The sequence below is a fragment of the Gavia stellata genome, chromosome 3 (assembly GCF_030936135.1).
Source record: "Gavia stellata isolate bGavSte3 chromosome 3, bGavSte3.hap2, whole genome shotgun sequence".
NCBI lineage: Eukaryota > Metazoa > Chordata > Aves > Gaviiformes > Gaviidae > Gavia > Gavia stellata.
Genome location: NC_082596.1, coordinates 57,737,051 through 57,758,959, shown reverse-complemented (window position 1 = coordinate 57,758,959; position 21,909 = coordinate 57,737,051). Strand labels below are relative to the sequence as shown.

General features: G+C 39.0%; 1 protein-coding gene across 1 annotated transcript in view; it reads left to right on the top strand.

Annotated features, from left to right (window-relative positions):
• PIEZO2 (piezo type mechanosensitive ion channel component 2) overlaps nt 1-21,909 on the top strand; it is a 322,465-nt gene that overhangs the window by 207,254 nt on the left and 93,302 nt on the right. Inside the window, exons 8-10 of the mRNA XM_059815888.1 lie at nt 10,400-10,568; nt 18,451-18,579; nt 21,510-21,648. Coding sequence (XP_059671871.1) covers nt 10,400-10,568; nt 18,451-18,579; nt 21,510-21,648 — 437 coding nt within the window. The remainder of the gene's footprint in view (nt 1-10,399; nt 10,569-18,450; nt 18,580-21,509; nt 21,649-21,909) is intronic.

The window sequence follows — 21,909 nt, the reverse complement described above, 5'->3', positions numbered from 1 at the left end:
TCTGCCAACTCACTTTGAAAAACCAATAACCTCAGTTACTAATTGGCACGGAAAGATGTCGTTAAGCTGTACCTCCTGCTGTGTGCTAAGGTGTCCAAGCTCACCCTCTGGCAAGGGGAAGCCCTTGTGGCCATGGATGTTTCTGAACATGCCTTTGGTTTTCCCTCTCCTGCTTTCCACATGGCTCCTTAGAAACCTGGAGCTGTTTTCTCATTACCTTCATCTCTGAGTAGAAAATGCAACTAAACATTAAAAATTTGAGTGGCATCCTTCCCGAGGCAGTGCTGTTCAGTATAAGTTGCTTTTCGTCCCCCCATTTTCGCAAGGAACGTGCATGTACGTGAGGAAGGGGAGCAGGTGGCAAACCACTGCACCTGGTGCCAGCCAGCCTCCTCCACTGGCATGGCTTTTCCTTCTCCATCCTCTCATCCTGGCAGCGCTGCCTCAGCTCCTGCAGCCTCTGCGCTCCCTGAGTTGCCTCCAATTTGTAGCTGAAACTGTTTGGAAGAAAAAACACTGCTGCATTTACAGTAGTTTTATGTTAGTGACAGAAGAAACAACTATCTACCTAACTCTCTATCTAGCACTTGACCCAGGCTGCTGCTGTCAAAGCAGTGACACTGCTGGTCCTGGTGACGAAGGATCGTGTTGAAGGACACAGTCTAGCTAAGGTATTAGGCAGGAGCCCTAACGCAATTTCTTCGGCAGCTTTATCCCCATTTCACCTTCTTGCCATCCTGTCTGGTGGTCCTCCCTCTGCTAGATGCTCAGCTGTCTGATTGGGATGAAAAGATACTGGAGTTGTTGAGTCAGCACATTTCTTCATCAGATGATCACCTCTGGAAGTCCCAGCAAAGGTCCCCAAAGGCTACAGCAACACCACTGCTTTTCTAGATCACTGATGTGCTGAAAAGAGCAACTCTAATATCAATGCTCACCAGAAATTCAGAGCACAGCTGAGCTGTGTCATGGGTGATGAAACAGTTTGGGGATCCAGAGAGGAAACCCACTGACAGGATAAATCTTCTTCTTGCCAGGCTTTTGAAGATAGTTTTTTTCTCAGTAAACAAGGGATTAATAGACCCACATCTACTATTAGTGGTAACAGTGGGGAATTATTGCCTCAAAGGCAATGAAAGCATGCTACAAGCTTTTGGAGTAGAAAGTCAGTACAAAGCTCAATTACTGGATGAAATGTGGTATATATCGCACAAATCTTTATGTTCAGACTTAAATTCCCCTCAGGGAAGCTGCTTTATTTCAGATATATTAAGTATTTGAATGTCTGAAGTTTGGTCATTTTTAATGGATGTCCAATCCTTAACAGCTTCCAGTCACATAGTCTCAGAGAAAATTCCATTATCTGGTTACTTTAAAAAAACAGGTTATATAGCAGATACTATTTAACATCCTGTTTCAAAGTTGTTAATTCACTTGAGAGCAAAGTGATTTTATTGTGGCTGCTTATATGGTCATTTTATTCTCCCTGAGTTAAGATTTGTGTTGTATTTACAGTTTTTGCAAGCTTTTCTATAATTCACAACCCTTAAAGCTATCCTTTCTCTTCTACAGCTTCCTGGATTAATGGCTCCTAATTTCTCTCTGTCGTCATTATATAGATTATATTAGCACACAAGTTTTAAATTACCTATTTTTCCATGAGGTTTTTCATGCAATAGATGTGCATTTGAAATTAGTTTTCCTTTAAAAGAAAAGTCACTGATGTTCAGAAGAGGGTGGGAGCTATACCAGGGCTGGTATTGTCATTGCCAGAAAAGCTTTGATCCAATAGAAGCTATGGAAACCAAGACTTGGTAGAAAAAAAAGTACATAGACATCTGCTAAAGAGCTATAGAAATATGACATTAAAACAAAAGTTAGAATGATCTACTTACCCACCAAGCCTATATTCACTGTGTGTATGCCTGTATTATAGCGTTGTGATAGCAACACTCTGAAGGAAAACACTTCCAGTCTTAGTCTATGTTTTCAGATATTTCCAAAAAAGTTATTAACTGTTAAGCTGAAATTTATCATAATCCCTCTCAACCCAAACAATCAAATTTTTGTGTTATTGTTAATATGGTACAGTTCCACTTAGCCAGTTCTGAATTATCCAAGTCTGAACCAGAGCAGGGTCTAGGGCTTTTAAGCACTAAAAATACTTGCAATGCTTTTTAAAGCTTCTATCACTCTGAAATGGATAAATTTAATAACTTTAGTCCAGCTGTGGACTGAGGTTTGTGTCTGCAGTATCTCCATATGCAGTTGTCCCGCTGAGCTGCAGAGAAGGCATGAAGGATCAGCTCCTTCTTTGTGGAATCTTATAAATAACGTGATTTGGAAAGACAAATGCCAATTTTCCCATTCATTCTTTTTTTCCCTTAAAAAAACATGTGAAACCATGCCTCCTGCTCATCTTAATGCTAATTCCTTGGGATGCTTAATGCATTTCAGCCAACTTTCCCACCTCTTTCCTCCCTGTGTTCTGCTTTTTATGTAAAAATGGTGTGTCAGTTCAGTGTACCCTGGAGCATTAGCCCCAGTGTGGTCTGAATTCCCAGCCTATAGCCTAGAGAGTAGCAACCTTCTGGAAGGCAGGGATGGGCCTGGAGATACCACGGGACCGGCTGAGACCTTTCCAACAGCATGTATTTCTTTGGGCATATAGCCAAATGATGTACTGGGGGGAGTGGGGTGGCTCACGGGATTTCGTTGGAAGAGACTTTACAGATACAATTTTATGGCTCATAACTTGTGTGTAGTTCTGCCATCCAAGTACAGAAAACTTGATAGGATGGCTTGTGTGAATGGGGGACTCCTAACTTTTAGGAGGGCTGTGTACAAACAATATTTTCTGATTGCTAATTTATTTTTTAATTCTTTTCACTTCTTCCCCCCTCTTTTCCCCAGGGCATTTTCCAATTCAACAAGAGTATGTACCTCCTTTAAGTCAATGTTCAAAAAAAGGTTCACTCTTCAAGAAACGCTTACAGTTTGGGACATAGCCCTTTCAGTATTTCAAGTACTCTTCTTCATGAATCTTGATCTTTGGGGCTTGTCCTGTGAAACATGAAGTTTTGCCTTTTCTCTCTGTATGTCAGCCCTCTTCTCCCCAGGAAAAAAAGATTTCTAACACCACCGCCACCACCCTCCCCCCAAAAAAAGAGCTACACTTTTTTTCACCATTTCTGGTGATTTACTGTTGTTAAATTTCTCATTTTGTAAGTAAACTCCTTTGTTCCTTTTTCTGCTTTCTCCTCTCCTCTCCTCTCCTCTCCTCTCCTCTCCTCTCCTCTCCTCTCCTCTCCTCTCCTCTCCTCTCCTCTCCTCTCCTCTCCTCTCCTCTCCTCTCCTCTCCTCTCCTCCTCTTCTTCTTCTTCTTCTCTTGTTCTTCTCTTCTTCCCTTTTCTTTTCCTCTCTTGTTTGGCCACTTTTAACATCTCCATTTAGGGCTCAGCCATTCAAATGTCAGTCAATCTCAACTGTCTCCTCCTGTAGACATGTAGGCACCACTCCCCTCCCCTTCCATGTGAGGGAAGTGAAATAAGTATGCAATAGAAGATATCCAGATGACATAAAGATTCAGACAGTTCATAAAATCCAACAGAAATTCAGAAGTTCTACAAAGATGGATTCCCCAAATCCAACCCAGCACAGCGGAAGTCTCTGATGCTATTGCTATGAATAACCATCCAATATGTACTGGCCCCAGCAAAAAATTCCTGTAATCATAAATACTAAATCAGGAAATGTAGCTTCTGAAGTGGCTTGATGCAGACATTTCTTCAAACTGTAATCTTCATTGCCCAGTTCTGGATTTAATTTCCAGCCTGCTACCATGTCAAAGAGTTGCAGACTTGCATCATTGCTTTATTTTATTTTATTAGTCTATGGTAAATCTTTTCCTGAAACAGGAAGCAAGTCCTGTGAAATAATCTTTCCTGCTTAAAACAGTCAGTATTTGTAATGTACATCCAGCTTACTGTGGATAAAGAGCAAATGTTACATGCAATAACAGGAATATTTGGATGAAGAAGGCTTGAAATAGCTGTAAAAAATTCTTGGAAATTATATGGTATCATCTGTCATTTGATAATTTTCCACAAAACCCTGTGTATGTTAGTGTTCTAAGTACATTATTAAAACCGTAGTTTTATTTTGAGTTCTCCATTCCCAAAGTCCATCTTGATTTTGTATTACGGTACAATATAGATCTTACATTGCAGTATACGTAACTCATGGTGCAGTACATGTACTCGTAGTAGCAGCTATGTGTGAGTAAGTTAAAAAAAAAAAATCTGCAATTTCCAAATCCATGCCACCTAAACACCCCCCAACCTCTAAAACTGCATTTAGTAACCTTAAAGATTGGCATGGTTGTCTTTAAAGAGATAAGCATTACAACACACATTACACTCGTGCCTAAAATCTCCAGATTGTTCCTCCTGTTATGGATATATTTTCTTTCTAATTAAACCAAATACACAGTTCTCAATAAAGATGCACATTGTTATTGCTTCCCTTGATGAAAGATAGCACGATCACATTTGGTCTGGGATTTCAAACATCCTGCCTTTACATCCTACGGAAACAGTAGCTTCTGGCTTCTAACAAATGATGTAGCATTGCATGGAATAGCTGTACAGATTTCCTTTCTTCCCTTTTCCACCCAGTTAGCTGTTTTCACTCTGTTTTTTGGCCCTATCACCTTGAAAAAGAATGTTTAAGAATATAAATCAGAAAATTGAGTGTATTAGGAGAACTCTTGCTTCCTTTCTTTCTTATCTCCAGTCTTTTACTATTTCTTAGGGTATCCAAAATTCTGTTTCTTTTCCTTATTTTTTATGAATGAGGACCATTTAAAGCTATGTCATGATATTAACATATGCAGTTACTTTATTGACGTAGTCTTATACCTCTGACCAGAATGATTTGTAGTAAGCAGTGTTTAAGAAATCATTTGACAAATCTGCATGCAGTTTTAAGCTTTTATATGTTTGCCAGTGAAGCAAAACCAGACAGTTTCAGTCACCATACATTGATACCTGGGTGGAATATATGAGAATAAAACAAAGCAGCATGCAAACTCATGAACATTTGTAATTAGTCTACTGAGGTTGGGCAAATTGAGACTGAGAATCCACTGCAATCTCAGACGCTTCAGAGGAAATGTAATCAATAGGACATGATAACAGACATTTTCCTGCCACTGTGAATGACTTCATGTCCTCTTTGATCGAAAGCACTGAATGAATTTTTTATGTGTGGTTTGCACATTGTTAGGAGTTAGGTCAGACTCATGAGAAAAGCTGTTGTATGTCTTTCGCTTCTGCTTAGTGAGTCAGAAGTAAGTCTGTAAAACATTGTAAGTTATTACCTTGGAAGCTTTCTGCAGAAAATGTGAATGTTTTTGTTATATTAATGTATTTTGATGCATATTCATAAGTGCTGTATGCAAGGCAATCGCTTCTGTCACTAAAGCGACATTGTTTATATAATTTTTGTTCCCAGTCCTTAAACAAATGAAACAACTCTCAAACTCAGTCAGATTTTCAGCACAGTCTCACCCCAAGTTCTTTCAGACAAGTTGAAGTAAGGGAAAAACCCTGAGATACTAAGTTCACTTCCATTCAAATTGGATTTTCTAAATCTCCAACTAGTGGTGAACATTGGTAGTCACAAATTCAGGATTTCTCTTTCTGCCTCCAAAGCCTGTCATATAGTGGGACTCTTTTTCTCTTCTCTCCACCTCCATCTCCACCTCTAGCTCCATCTCCTCCTTTCTCCAGTCAGACATTTTCAGGTAGCTTGGAGGAATTTAGTGCCATTTTAATCTCATACTCCTCTGCTGATGTTTTTTGGAACTGGCCAGCATGCTCCCTCGATGCTGGGAAGACAAAAGAGATGAAACAGTTCCTTAGGAAGACAAGGTAGCAGGTATTACTTGGGAGAAAAAAAAAGGAAGCTTAATTGTCCTTCAATTTTTTTTCCTTGGTTTTGTGTATTAGAGCATCAAGATTTTGCACTGACCAGTTTGGAAATTGCAGTTCTAATACTATAACAACAAAACAGCTTTCACCTATTTCCTAACTGATGTTGACCTGTCCAAAGAAGCCCAAATGTATTTGGATAAACACGTAAATGTAGGCTTCTACTCTGATATTTTGGGTGGTGTCCAAGTGTGACCCCTAGGCTGTACAAAGAGGGGAAAGCTGTGCAGTGCGGTGGAGGTGGACTGTAGATGCTTGTTCTGGATCATTGGATGAGGTTGCTATAAATTGTGAAGCTCAGAGAAGATACAAGAAAATGACTCCTGCTCTACTGTGTAGTGAAAAGTAGTATGTAAAGTAGTACATAGAGTTGTAGGAAGATGCAGCAACTGGAAATCTTATCTAGACAAAACTATTATAGAAACTAAAGCGGTAGAAAATAATAAGGCAGTAGAAGATTTGCTATCATTTGAAATCAAGATTGGATGCCTTTCTAAACTATAAACTGTAGTTCAGCCACAAGTTATTTGTTCAATACAAGAATTATTGTGTGTCCTACATCGTGCAGGAAGTCAGAATTATTACTTCCCTTCCTGGCCTTAGAAATTATGAGGCAAATCCTGGTCTGAAATCAACTCCTAAAACATCAGTACACACAGGATCTGAACTGACAAATATATTTTTACAAAGAAAACTGTTCCAGATCATTTTTACTGGAGGCAAAATTCACAGACCTAACAGATCTGTAATAACTGTGTTTGATAATTCTGTATATGAGATTTATATTTAATTTTTTGGTTTATGTAACCATCTTTGTTCATGTTTAATACCATGACTAATTACTAACAACAATTCTTATACTAGAATTAATGTAGTAATTAAATAATGCATGCTGGAGCAGTTTTAGCAATGTACATAATGCAGTAATAAAACACATGGTACTTCAGCAGCTCCTTAGGTCAAATATCTGTGGGTGCAAAAGGAATTTGTTTTTCCGTTTTCAATTGAAATTGAAATTTCTTTTCTGATTTTCATGGGTAGACTTGATATAAAAAGTTTTGGGTTTTTTCTTTATGGTCACAGCTTATAGCTTTGTCAGGGAGTCACAAAAGATGGAAGTGCATCTGCCAGAAGGATGATTCACAGATTCAGTAGGAAGCTTTGCTGGGTAAACAAGCTTATAGAGTAGGAACTGGACAAAAAGATATCACCTTTATTTTAAGAACTGTTTTTCACTGTGTTATTTCAGAGCATTCCTCAGTCAGACATTCAAATTCCTCTTGGTCCTTTATAATTTCTAAAATCTTCCAAATGATTTCTACTATACTTTTTTTTTTTAATAAAATTTCAGAATACCGATGAGGACTTTGAAAAACACAATTTTTGCTTCTTTGCAAGAATAGAAAGATTAATCTATTACATCTTGCAAACCTCCAGTTGTTTTTGACATTACATGCAGTCTTTTGAAAAGCACAGTATTTCCATTAGTAAATGGTCGCTCAGTATTTGTTTTATTTGTCTTCTCTATCCAGACATGCATATGCTTGTCTTGTTTGGCATCTTGGTTTCCCCCACTTAGGACTCATTCTGACTTTACTGATGGTATACGTGTGTGTTGTCTAAGACAAAGTCACACTAAGATCAGAGTTGGGCACAAATATAGCTGATCATGATCAATACTGAATGTAAAGACGTCTCTGTGCAATGAAGTATGCAGAACTGAGTAATACCCTAATATATGTTGCTTACTGTAAATGCTTATACTTTTTATGGCAGTCATTCCTGCGTATTTAAAAGCTTTGAGTAAGAGTAGATGTTTCTATATCTCTGAAAAATGTTCTGCACCAGCAGTTCTTACTGAAGAATGATGAAGCATAAATATTGAATGAATAGCAACTTGTAGCCTTATTGGAGGCCAGAACAGACAGAACGAGTGTTCCCAAGGTGTCAGTGCATTTTGAATTTGATAGACAGGGAATGTTGGGTTGAGTACCTTTGTGACTAACAAGTCTCAAAAACCAAGGAGAATCCAGAAACAAGGAGCAGTTCCTGTAGATTCATGATTTATGAGACAAAGTGAAATGGGTTAAATAAATACATGTCTGGTCAGATGCAACTAAGAGGGAAGAGATACATTGTAACATATGTGTATTTGGTGAATGCAGACCAGAAGGGAGCAGAATTAAGTCCAATAGTATAATGTATGGATAATTTGAAGCAAACAATTGAAACAAACAGAATGAGGATTTAACTAAAATATAATAAAATTTCCTAACTGGTAGGATTATGTGGAATGTTCCGTCAGTGGAGATAAAAGTAAGACATAAGGTTTTGAGACTTTATAGTTATAGTACATAATGCTATGTACTATAGGAATGGAATATGTGATGTGAAGATCATGTCTGCTTGGCAGAAGGGTCCAAGGACCTTCAGAAACTGGTATTTCTCTTCTTTCTGTAGGAAATATTAATCACTCACTGTCAATGGAAAGACTTCTTACTTCAGTAAGAATTGGATTTCACTCTGATTCTGATATGTTTGTGAAACAGAAATAGGGTGATTTGTACTGTGCTTACACAGAAAAGCTTAAAATGAACCAAAGATGAAGGGATGTATTGTGAAATAGAGGTAGAAGATGAAACTAATAGGAACTCAACAACCCTGATCATTGACGGGCAAAAATTACAAGTCAGTTGTCAGAGAGGAAAGTAGACAAAACAAGATGTTCCCCTACGGTGATAGAAATATGAACAGAATACACTCCAGCGTGAATTTCAGTCAGATGGAGCCAAACTGTAACACCAGCCCTGAATGTGTTTGGATGCTACGGAAGTTTGAATCTGGGTCAACTCCAAACACAGCTCTGTCAGCTCCTTTAAGTTACAACAATTTATTTGGTATGCAGGATCTCTTTTTTTTTTTTTTTTTCCCCTTTTCTGACCTTGGATCCACCCAAAAGCTCTGAGAAGTCTTAAAGTTTATAGCCTTTGGCTCATGTTGACAATCAGAACGAGAAGTGAGTGCTGATAAATTGTTTAATAAAATGCTATAGAGCTCTAGTTCTGGCAGTTAATGATATTATACCCATGCCACAAACCCCCAGTGAACAAACAGGTATAATCTCTCCTTTTTCATATTCTTTTCACTCTATAGCATCCAAAGGGCAGATTTCAGGCAGTACATCTCTGTTGAATATAATTCTTTGTATTCATTCACCCTTTCATGTTGGTTCTTACTAGGTAAAGGAAGAAGCAATCTTTTAGACATTTACTGTTTATGATTAAATCCCCCAGTAGAAGAACTTTTTTTTTAATTTATTTTGTTTACTTTTTCAGAGTAATGATAGTTTGGGGTTTTTTTTCTATGAAGAAATAGTTCTCCTTAAACTTCTCTTAGAGTCAAATCTATTTCTTGTAAAAACTGAAAACTTTCACACACATCGTGGAAGAAAAAGCTTTGTCAATAAACCAAAACTGTTTATAATGAATACTGGCATATGCTACTGGTAACTCTATGCACTGTCTTTGGAACTCTGCAAAATATTTTACACTGAAAGAACCAGATTAATTTTGACTTCCTTCTAGTTTTGTTTCAGCCTCTAACACATCTACAAAGCATCTAACATCTAGTCTTAAATTTAAAATGTTGGGGATTTTTTTTATTCTTAAGTGGTTTTTCCAACATAAGTTTCTTACTTGATAGAAATATTGTGAGATACCAGTTTTTCCAGAAATAGTCAGATATCTCATATAATTGCTGTTAATACTGCAACTACATTAATACTAATTATGGAATTAATTTTTCTTTTTTTTTCCTTAATTATTTGATCATCCAGAAAAATTGCCTTTCTGAATGTTTTCCTTTTCTGTTCACAACAGCTATGAATTAGGTGGAGCTCTGTATGTTTATAAGTATTTGCATAATTAGATAGCAAATTATTAATAGTATTAGCTTTAAAAAAAAAAATCAGTAAGCTGTTCAATGTGCTGAGGAAATGTACTTTACAGCTCTGTCCTGGCAGACTGAGTGGAATGGTGTTGTATATCAGTTTACTAAATCTGAAATGTCATGTTGCTATGATTTGCCAAATGGCCTTGCAGCCAGATTTTCTCTCCCCTTTTTCTGCAGATCTGGACCTACAGGGTGCAGGTCATTTAAAGTTTTCACATTGGACATGGTAGATGTAATAATATTACACTCCCATTTTTCATGTTGAAAACCAAGTGCAAAAACCATCCCTTTTCACTAAATACTGTGGAATGAAAATATTCACTGCATTTTAGATAAGAGGGCAAAAACTGTTTTTGAACAGAGCAATCTATTGTAGGTAAGCAAAAATTACTGAAAAAAAATTTTAAACATTGTAAGATTGGGTGTTTAAGTCTGTTGGTTTTTTATATCCACAGGTTGTTTGGTGTGACTTCTCTTACTCAGACGAACTGCTCAAGCACTTGGATGATCATCAAAAATCAAGAGTTACATTGGTATCACCATGCTAATCCAATCTTACTGCTGGTGATGTACTACACCCTCGCAACTCTTATCCGTCTTTGGCTACAAGAGCCCATTGTAAGAGTAACTTCCTTCTCTTTTTTAGCGCTAATGACTGTGAGACTGGCCAATGCAGATACTTGCTAACAGAGGTGCAAACATTCAGGAAACTTAAGGGAAACTTAAGAAAACAGCAAGTGCAAGCTGGTACCTTGAATTTGGTCTTTTTGATAAGTGTCTTCAGGAGTCTGATCTTGCAGCAGTTACATGGGTATTCTTCTTGAAGTCAGCAGGACAATTTATGTAGGGACTACAATGGCAGAGCATTAACACTTACCTGATTTGGAAAGCCAGTATCCGTATGAAGTAGTGTAGGTGCTATGAAGAGAAGGCAAACACCCAAGGCTTGTCTAGCAGGACTACAGGCTGGCACAGGATACTGCGAGACAAGACAGAGATTTTCTATTTTATCACAGATACAGAAAAATTTTCTTAAAACCTTTCCTCCTGAATCTGTGCGCCTGAGTGAAAATCCCAGCTTTCATTTAAGAGTAAGAGAAAAAGGAGACAAAAAGTAAATTTTTACTTCTTCCAATTTCAGAGGAAAAAGGGATTATAAGAACCCAAAGGTATCTTAAAAGCCTAGAAACTGGAAGTATAAAGAGGATGATCGTAAACATTATTTATTTTAATCTCCTGATTGTCTGAGGCTTGACATGAGTGTTAGAGTTCAGGTTTAGCAGTGCTGTAAACCACAATGAAAATACTCACAACTGAGCTGTGAATTAGTGGAGTTTGTAGTAGCAAGTGAAAACGTTGAAGGTTTTCTTTTTTAAGGGTGTTTCTTCATATAATGGATAATGTAACAGTTTAACATTTAAAAAGGCAGACAAAATACATTACCTCTGAATTGAGATGTCTAAATTTGGGGTTTACATATATTGGGCTTCATAATAAAAGGTGAATGATGCCAGAACTGTCAGCTTGAGTTATTAAAAGATCATGTCTTCAGTTGCCAGAAATCTTAAGACTGGCTTTTCTAAAGTCACAAGATTTTAAAAGATTGTAGTCCAGTGCCCTCTGGCATTGGGTTCTTCTAGGGTTTTTTTCCTATTATTTTTTTCTGCAGCTACAGCAGCTGGAAACTTGCTTTTTTTTTTCCTTAAGTGAAAACTGAGATTTCCAAATAATAATATGATTTTAGCATTGAGGCTGTAACTAAAACTTCATATCTCACAAACGGCATAGTAACATCATGAGAACTACTCAAGGAGGAGTAACCACATGTGAAACGCAGTTAGTGAGAGCTGTGTGATCTCAGCATCTCTGGGAATTCATTTACAGTACCGGTGTTGTTTTCATCCAACTTTCACCATCTTAAAGTTTAGTGCTGGGTCTAAGTTAGTTACTGTGCTTTTTCAGTGGAGAGAAATGTGGCCTGTCTGTCTCAGGATAGAGTGAATCCTGCAAGTTCCTCCAGGGACTAGGGAAGAACTATAGTGGGCTTGCCTGCTCTCCTTGCTTTTAGACTACTTGTGTTGTCTGAGATGGATATTCCCATAAGACACTAAAATCAGTCTCTGAGAACTGGAAACAAGTCAAATTAGAGATGCTTTCCAAGTAATTGAGCTAGAACAACTAAGTATTAAAACACATTAATTTAAGAAAAGTTGATGTCTCTCAAACCCATGGCTACATGAGCGGCAATACAAAGTCTTGGCACTCCCATGGGAACTTCAGATGCCAGGGGAATGATGCTTCCCTCCAAAGAGAAACGGATACTTAAAAAAGAGAACATTGTAAAGAAAATTATACCCATGCATTAATGCTTATTTTTGATGCATAGGATGTAGTGATGCAAGTATTTGTCATTAGAAGGAGAGGCTGAGATTGCAAAATTTACCATCTTTTACAGACTTTCTCCTTATGGCCTTTTTTTGTCTATATGCATTTTGTTTTTCCTTTAGTGGTGCCTTTCTCTTATTAGCTTTCTCCTGGTAGACTCCGTTCTCAGCTATTTAAATCCAGAAACAATTGTATTCCAGCTTTCATTGAAATGTTTTTTGACTTGTGAATTTGTGGTGCATTTGATTGATTATGGAACTAAGTATATGGCCTTTGCAATCCCCAGTGATTTCAAAGTTACACTGTATTTAGGATCTCACCACTAACCTACCTATAGTTGGATGGATGGCAAAGACAATATGCTATGTGCTGTTTAGTGTAAAGCAGTTATTCTCTGCATACTGCTGTCATGTACAGTAAAAAGTGGCTCATTTTTGAAATTTTATTCAAAAGAATCTCTTGAACAAAACCTGTTTTGAACAAAATGTGTATGATAGATTATGCATAAGGAAATATCTATTCAGTCTAAAAAGCTGTACATGAGCTAAATATAATACTGGCATAGCAGATTTGGGAAAAAAAAAAAAAAAGACATGTAGACCTGGCGTTTTTTCCTTCTTGTGTGAATTGCATCTTGGGGTCCTCCTGTGGACAAATTCCTGCTGGATTGCAGCAGAAGTTGTTTCTGAGACAGATGCTCTTGAGACTGTCTCTGAGTACTGCAGCTGATGAACAATTTTACAAGAACAATGCCCACTTCAAATCTTGAGTTTCAGGGTGAAGTTTTTTGTGTGTGCACCAGAGTCTGTCAAAGTACAGCATGTATGAGATTTCAGTGTACAGTCTCTGTGTGGGATTTTGTACGGATCTTACTCATGCAAAATGTCCTTGGCGGTCAGTGGAAGTTTTGCTTTTCTTATGCCTGCTATTTTGGATCCTGATTTGTTCTAACATTGAGTCTTGTGAAATTCTACCTCTGCAAATAAGAAGCAGCAATCTGCCTCTGGAGATTTCAGCTCATAGTTGTAACTGCTAGTACTGAATATATGAATAGGGCCCATTCATTCTGTCCAGTGAGTGGTAAGGAATAGTACAGAAGTCAACAGAGTTACAGCAATTTAATGTAGAGTCCTCTTATAGAATTTTTAGAATTGTTTGAATTGAGGCATTTGAGAGGTGCTCAGGTAGTGGAAGAGCTGGAAGAACTAGACAAGTCAAAGGACTCTCACAAGTTGTAATCATATGACTAGTACTGTGTTTTCTGACTTTTCTTCCTCATCTGAGAAAGAGAAAACAAGATTTCCCACCCTTCCCTATAGCCTTTTAGGCTAAAAATATGTTACTAAAATCATTGTCTACATCTTAGGTCTTTTGGTAATGTTTTGGTCATCCTGGTGCCAAACTAAATGCTGTTGATAAACAATTCTTTATGGCCCACATTTATATTAAAGTTTCAAATGGCAGTGACAAGTATTTTAAGCACAGAATCAGTGTATTTCATCTTATAGTTTGGCTAGGAATGCCCTTTTACAATCAAATCTAAATATACAATTGTATGTGAAATATGCTACCATTGCCTCTGAGAAGTAAAACTAAATTAATAACTATTGTTTATCTAAGTCAAGATTTAAAAAATAGGACCTTACTGTTAGGATTGGAATGGAAAGGAAAGAGTTTCAAAACCAGCTAGGCTGTTTGGATGTCCTGTTCCCATGGGTAGCTTTGCAGACCTCTGCCCAGCATCCTGATTTATTCTTATTCTATTGCATCAGCTGATTTTGCATAAGCAATGAGAACACTTACCACCAGCTAGTTCCCATTAAAAGCCTAATTTGTGACCCTGCCTTTGAAACACCTCAAGTTCAGACAAAAACAAGCTTTTACACCATGAGGTATCTCTTGGCAGTAGACAGAGTTTAAGTAAAACAGCAAGTACCAGGGCAGATGGATATTTCTGTTGCAAACCAAAAGTCAACGTAGTAAGACTTCATTTGAAGCAGAAATACAAGTATCTGCTAAGTAGAAAGGTCAAAATAGGCAAGAGAAAAATCTTAAGACCTTACAAACAGACCGTTCAGGTTGAAATAAAATATGACAATTAGATGACTTGACCAGTTGTTTTGTAGTTAATAACAGGGTAAGTTCAGAATAATGCTACTAATCTATATTTTGTCTGCAGCTCAGAAAAGTTCCTGAACCTCCGCTTAAGTCCTACTGAAATCAATAAGACCTTGCCCCAGGTTCCACAAGCACTTGTGTACTTTACTGAATAGGGGTGGGGTTATGAAGCAAGACCTTACAGCTGTACGAATGAGGGTTTGGCTCAATACTCAGCTGATACCAGTGGAGGTTGTGATGAGAGGAAGTAGAGTTTTGGTAATTCTTTGAATTTGGTAATTCAAAGCTTGTTGAGCTTTGGTGAGTTCAATAGCAATGTAGAACCCTACTCGAACACTTTTCATTTCTTATTAGAATCACATGTGTGTATATTTAGTACTACAGCACTTTTTTGCATAGGAAAACAGCTTTTTTAAAGCTGTACTTCAAAGCATAGGTAACTCTACTGTTCAATCCTCACCATTCCTACTAGTTTTGAGATAAACATCCAGGCATTAGTGGATGGCAGAATGGAATAGCCACTCCTATTATTATTCCATAATATTCACTTTATGTTCTTGCATACCACCCTCTGAGATTTTAAATGCTTATTATTTCCATCAAAGCTTGTATTGGCTTTGCATGGCAAGGTTTGGTAGCAGGGGTGGCTTCTGTGAGAAGCTGCTAGAAGCCTCCCCTATGTCCACAGGAGCCAATGCCAGCCGGCTCCAAGACGGACCCGCCGTTGGCCAAGGCCAAACCAGTCAGCGACGGTGGTAGTGCCTCTGGGAGAACATATTTAAGAAGGGGGGGGGGGGGGGAATGCATAAGTGCAGCCGGAGAAGAGAGGAGTGAGAACACGTGAGAGAAACAACTCTTCAGACCCCAAGGTCAGTGAAGAAGGACGGGCAGAAGGTGCTCCAGGCACTGGAGTAGAGATTCCCCTGCAGCCCGTGGTGAAGACCATGGTGAGGCAGGCTGTCCCCTGCAGCCCATGGAGGTCCACGGTGGAGCAGATATCCACCTGCAGCCTGTGGATGACCCCACACCGGAGCAGGTGGATGCCTGAAGGAGGCTGTGACCCTGTGGGAAGCCCACACTAGAGCAGGCTCCTGGCAGGACCTGTGGACCTGTGGAGAGAGGAGCCCACGCTGGAGCAGGTTTGCTGGCAGGACTTGTGACCCTGTGGGGGACCCACACTGGAGCAGTCTGTTCCTGAAGGACTGTACCCCATGGAAAGGACCCACACTGGAGCAGTTTGTGAAGAACTGCAGCCCGTGGGAAGGACTTACATTGGAGAAGTTCGTGGAGAACTGTCTTCTGTGGGAGGGACCCCACACTGGAGCAGGGGAAGAGTGTGAGGAGGAAGGAGTGGCAGAAACAACGTGTGATGAACTGATCGCAACCCCCATTCCCCGTCCCCCTGTGCTGCTCGGGGGGAGGAGGTAGAGAAAATCAGGAGTGAAGTTGAGCCTAGGAAGAAGGGAGGGGTGGGGGGAAGCTGTTTTAAGATTCATTTTTATTTCTCGCTATCCTGGTCTGATTTGGTTGGTAAAAAATTAAACTAATTTCCCCAAGTCGAGTCTGTCCCTGTCCTTATCTTGACCCAAGAGCCTTTTGTTATAGTTTCTCTCCCCTGTCCAGCTGAGGAGGGGAGTGACAGAGCGGCTTTGGTGGGCACCTGGCATCCAGCCAGGGTCAACCCACTACAGAGCCAAAAATCTAAAAACCATATGAAGTCTTGGGAAGAGAGGAGAAACCAGAAAACTAAGGAAGTAGAGAGGGCAAATAGTAATGAAAATAAAAAGCAGGATCAAAGTCTAAAGTTCAAAATGAGAAATTGAGCAAAGGCAGAGAGCAGAGTAACTTCAGTAGTCGCAGCTTCTCCCTGATGGTATCCCGGGGCCAGTGAGTCCTGCTGAGCAACACTGTGCTGGAGATGCACATGGCTTTCACATGCAGCCCGCTGACTCCAGAGCACCCCCTTCCTCCCTTTAGCACCACATGACTCAACTTCCTCCTCTCACTGGTATAAACAGCAAGGTTCTGTTGCTTTGTGACAGCTCAGCTGGGAAGTTCAAGATTGCAGGAGAAAGAGGGACAGTACAGGAAGAGGTCTGGAAGAACCTGAAGAGGAGCTGTAGCCTAGTGTCGTTTATGTATACAGACCCAGGTCTCCCACTTGTGACTGTGCTATGATAACATCCATGTTCAGTCTATTTGAGAGGTCCCATACCTCTGCTGGGCCATGGAATTAAGATGGAGTTAAGACCACTGCATTAGCAATGCTCTGCAATTTAGTGGTAATAGTTCCTGTCACAGATGAAGAAGTAGAGCATGAGGATCATAGGCAATCACAGAGTTACAGAACAATCCAGGTTGGAAGGGACCTCTGGAGACCATCTGATCCAACTTCTTGTGAGAGCAGGGCTTCAGATTAGGTTGTCCAGGGCCAAGTTTTGGATGTTTCCAGCAAAGGCAGCCAATGCCCGTGATTAATTGTTCTCACGATGAAATATTCATTTCCCTGAAGCAAATTATGCCCTTAGCCTCTTATCCTATAACCATGTCTCGCTGCGAGAAGAGTACTTCTGTCTTCTCTAAAACTACAATTTAGGTATCAGAAGCTGAAAAAAACCTCAATTCCTGCATCCTTCAGCTTCTCCAACTCTCTAATCATCTTGGCAATTTTCTGGTGGACTCTCTCCAGATTTTCTGTGTCTCTCTTGAACTGGGGGATGCCAGAACTGAATTGCAGGTGTGGCCTGACACTTGCCAGGTACAGTGGAATAATCACATCCCTTGATCTGCTGGCAGTACTCTTGCTGATGCAGCCCAGGACATGTTTGCCTTCATTGCTGCCAGAGTTCACTGCTGGCTCTTGTTCAGCTTGCAGTGCACTAGGACCCCCTGGGCCTATTCCACAGAGCTGCTCCCCACACAGTCTATGCACAGCCTTTACTGTTATGTGGGTTTATATCAGATCCAGGACTTTATATTGATCTTTGTAAACCTTGTGCATTTTTGTTGATGGCTCTTCCTTCTGGCCCATCTACCTCACCTCCTAGTTCAGTGTCATCCACAACCTTTGTGCAGGTGCATTCCATCCAGATAGTTTTGAAGATACTGAATAGTACCAGACCTACTGTCAGTCCCTGAGGAACTCCACTCATGACCATTTTGACTTTGAGCCATTTCCCCACTTCGAGCAAGACAGTCTAGCCAGTTCTCTACCCATCTTGTAGTCCATCTGTCAAGTCCATATCTTACCAACTTGTTAGCAAAGATGTTGTGGGACACTGTGTCAAAAACACCTTCATAAAATCAGGATAGCTGACATCAACAGCTCTCGCTTCATCTACTGAGCCAGTTTCAGCTTAAATAGCAATCAGATTACCCTGGGTAAATCCGTATTGGCTTTTTCCAGTCATCTTGTCCTCCATACAAGCATGAACACACACAGGTATTTTTATGGCTTGGTTCAGAAGCTAGACTAGATGAGCCTAGGTGGATGACCAGCACTGACTACTTTGTTATATACTGAGACATGGATTGGTGACTTAGGTTAGCCTTTAATGGTAGATACATATGCTTAAAAGGTTTTGATCTTTTCAGTTCTCCAGTTGTTTAGTGAAGCAGAATTGGCTTTTCACATATAATAAGCAGATGAGAAGAGTGAATTTGCTTTCAGTACACTGCCTTGAAAATAAAACAACTGTATACTAGCTCATGGTATGACTAGATAGTAAGGTAGGATCTGGAGGTCTGTGTAATTCTGGTGTCTTGTAATTGTCAGGAAACATCTTGGCATTGACAGACTAGCAGTTGTAGAAAAGCTCTGTCATAATTTCTGAAAATGTCATCTCAGTAAGAGTCATCTATCATAGACTGAGTGCATTAGACACTAAAAGATGTTTCAAAGACATTGGAGAAGGAGCATCAATTAGGGGAAAATTTAAATTCCTCTGGTAAGATTGTTCTTTAGAGAGCTATAACTAGTCTTGTCATTTGTATTGTTTAGCAGATGCCTGATGAAGAGAAATCTGTTAGCAGGGAAGATGACAAAGAAATAGCCTGCAGCCCAATTCCAATGACAGCAGAGAGAAGACGAAGTCTGTGGTATGCAAGCCACTATACAACTGATGAGAGAAAAGTAAGCCTGGAGGGGGAAGGGTCTCTGTATTAAATGTATTTCAATCAGTCAGTTAATTTTATCACAGTTACTTTGAAATTAAGGGAAGCAGCGTTATATAGGTTGCAAGTAAGATCATCTTCACGTGTGATCATACAAATTGGTTATAATATCAAGGCTGTGTGGCAGAGTAGGAATATATTTTGTAAAAATTAACAAAACAAAAAAGAAGAGCTAGTGTAAGGAAGTAAAAGAAGAGCATTTTCTATGTTTTCGGCTTCTGCATGTAAGAAGTTTAGGGCCAGGCTTTTGGCATGAGGCTGTTATCCTTGTGCAAAACAGCTAGAAAGTCTGTCAGGGAGCTAAATCCTGATGTAAAGATCTGATCTGCCTTGTTACTACTAATTAGAACTTGCATTGTTAAGGGGGACTGCCAGCTTATCTTCCTCCAAGCACACTGGTGCCCTTGTTGGATATTTACAGCAGGGCAGGTAAGGCAGTTGGTGTAAAAGCTCCTGGATAGGTCCGGCTTTCTACCATCTGTCCTCACCAGCTGCTCTGCAAAATTTCATTTGATGAGTCGCGGTCAAATTTGGGATGTACAAACACTCTGTTGAGCCACATATACTCAAGCCCCAAGAACTCCGCCATAATAATAGTAATGGTAAACGAGCTGGCAAATGAATGAAGTATCACATTTTATATTAGTATAGACATTTCATTGGAAGTATTTTTATAATTACAGTAATTCTAATGATCATATAAAAACTTGGTTTTTAAGCATTGGATCATTAGAAAGACATTAGAAAGCAGTTAATCAGTATAATGACATACTGATTAATTCTTTGACCTAGTATCTAAAATTTCAATGCAACATTCTGTTTTGGTTTAGGAACATACAGTAAAGTTATGTCAATGCTATGGCACACTAAATATTTTATGGAGAATAGTGTACAATTCTGCTGGCTTTTTAAGAATTCTTTCTGAATTTCTTAGTGCAAGTCTGCAAAAGTCAGCAAATATGCATGCATGTATTCAAAAAGTTAGACTTATTAACGCTTGAGCCATGCTTCTTTAATAATTTGTCCTTGCATTGCTTTTTGCAGCTTCTGTCAATGACCCAAGATGAATACAAGCCATCGGATGTTAGTATACTACTAGTCTTTGTAATTTTGTAATTCTTCTTAATATGTGTAAATATGGATTACACTGATATATACAGATAAAAGCTTAGATGACATTTTTAAAATGTCTTTATTTTGGTTAGCCTGACATTTACCCTATAACCTTGATTATCCTAAATATAATTGTCTTTTGCTTCCTTAATAATTGCACTGAGAAACCACTGATTAGCCCTAAAATTGAACATTTGAAATTAAACTGCATGTAGTAGTACCAACTGGCAAACGATCTTTGCTATTTCATTGGGTTTAAATAAGTTATCAAAATATGCTTTCTAATGTAAGCCATCTTTAAACTTGATTTAGCTTCTTTGCTGTATTTTTTCCTTTCATTCGTGTTGAAATGCTGAAGCCCTTAAAGGATGACTGACAACACATATGAGTTCAATTTACAGATTACAGAAAATCCAAGTCTTTGTTTGAACAGACAGCAAATGGTCCATTTATCTTGACTGGTATAGACCCTAGCAGACTCTGAAAGCAGGAACATCCCCTCTATTCAGCATACACAGAAGAATGAAGATGAGGATGAACTTAGGGAGCAGCTATAACCAAATCTAGATGTGCTCCACAGCCTGTTCTTGGGTTAGCTGCTGAATATATCTGAACATAACCCAGATACTATTCTGAAACAGTCCACACATGCCTGTGCACAGTTTCAAGAGGCAAAATACACTCCTATCTCACAGCCTAAGCAGAAGTCAGTCTTCAGCATCAGTAACCCTTTGCATGTGGATTTCTGCCAATACAGAGATATTTATGATTGTGGTTGCTGGAGCCCTAATCCAAACAAACATAATGGCTGAAATTTAGTTCACAAAAATAAAACAATGAAAGAGTGTTGAATTAGTACTACCAAGCAGCATAAATGTGGCATCAGTAACAATAATTACCACAACTGTTTTTAGTAACAGCAGCAAATGTAGATCTCACCAGTGATAATTTAAAACTGAAAGTAATTTATAACCATTGTTTTCATAACTACTGGAAATAATTGGATGTGAACTAAAGTCTGAAAATCTCTATGTATTAGTTTGCCTAAGGAGGATGAATTTTTGGTTACAGCTTTAACTTAAATGCAGGAGATATAATGATACGTTCCCAGCTTGGTGATAAAAAGCCAATTTAACCTGGGAAAGGCAGGATGTCTGAAGATGGGCTCACTGAGTTACTGTTTGTGTGTTGAGCCATGCAATCAGCCTTAGCCTTCCCCAGCTGTGGATGTGTTAACGTAGTCCACCTTTACACTGTTTTTTCTTTCCATTTAATTTCGTAGGTAGGACAGGCCAAGAGCATGCAAATAGTCATTTGCCATGGCTCAGCTGACTGCAGTAACTGAATTGCTTTTGCTTGTGTATCCACACTTTTATTCCTTTTCAGACTGCCTGTGTATTAATTGAAGTGTTACCTAATGTAATGTGACATTCTGGGAATTTGAAAAAAAACTTGGAAACTTTTAAAGGAAATATTTATAGAAGGTCAAAGGCGCAGCAGCTTTTTACTGTTTGCTAAAGAACTTCACTGAAACAAATTTGTAATTTTATTGATATTGCATGAAAAGCTAACAACAATTAATTTTGGAAGCTGTTATGTGCTACTTTTGCATGCAACGTGACTATAACATATCAATTTCTTTGGAAGGAAGTAACTGCAGTTGCTTGTTAAGCTCCTTTAACATTGGCTATCCAACACTAGCAAAGCCCAGAAGTAGGAGTTTCATTCTCATAAGAGCCACCCTAAATGCAGTGCCTCTCTCTGTTGTCCTGGCAGGTGCTGCTAGTAACAGTGAACGGGAACCCTACCGACTATCACACCATCCACCCCACACTGCCATTAGAAAATGGTCCGGCCAAAGCAGACATGTACTCAACACCACAGTACAAATGGGAGCCTTCAGATGACACGTCAGGTAGTGAATTGCCTGGGAATTACCCTTAGTTCTGTATTTTTTCTTATTCTGTATCTCCGTTCACTGCCTCTAGCATTTATTTTCATTTTGGTAAGCCCTTTGGTCTGTGGAAATTAAATAATTGCTGTCACCTTACAATGATGGCTGACCACACAGCAATTTTGTAAACTCGACTGTAGGCATATACTGTCCAAAATACTTTGCCTACCAACACAGTGACTGCAGGTTTTGTGTTGCTTTAATGTGCTCGAATGTAATTTT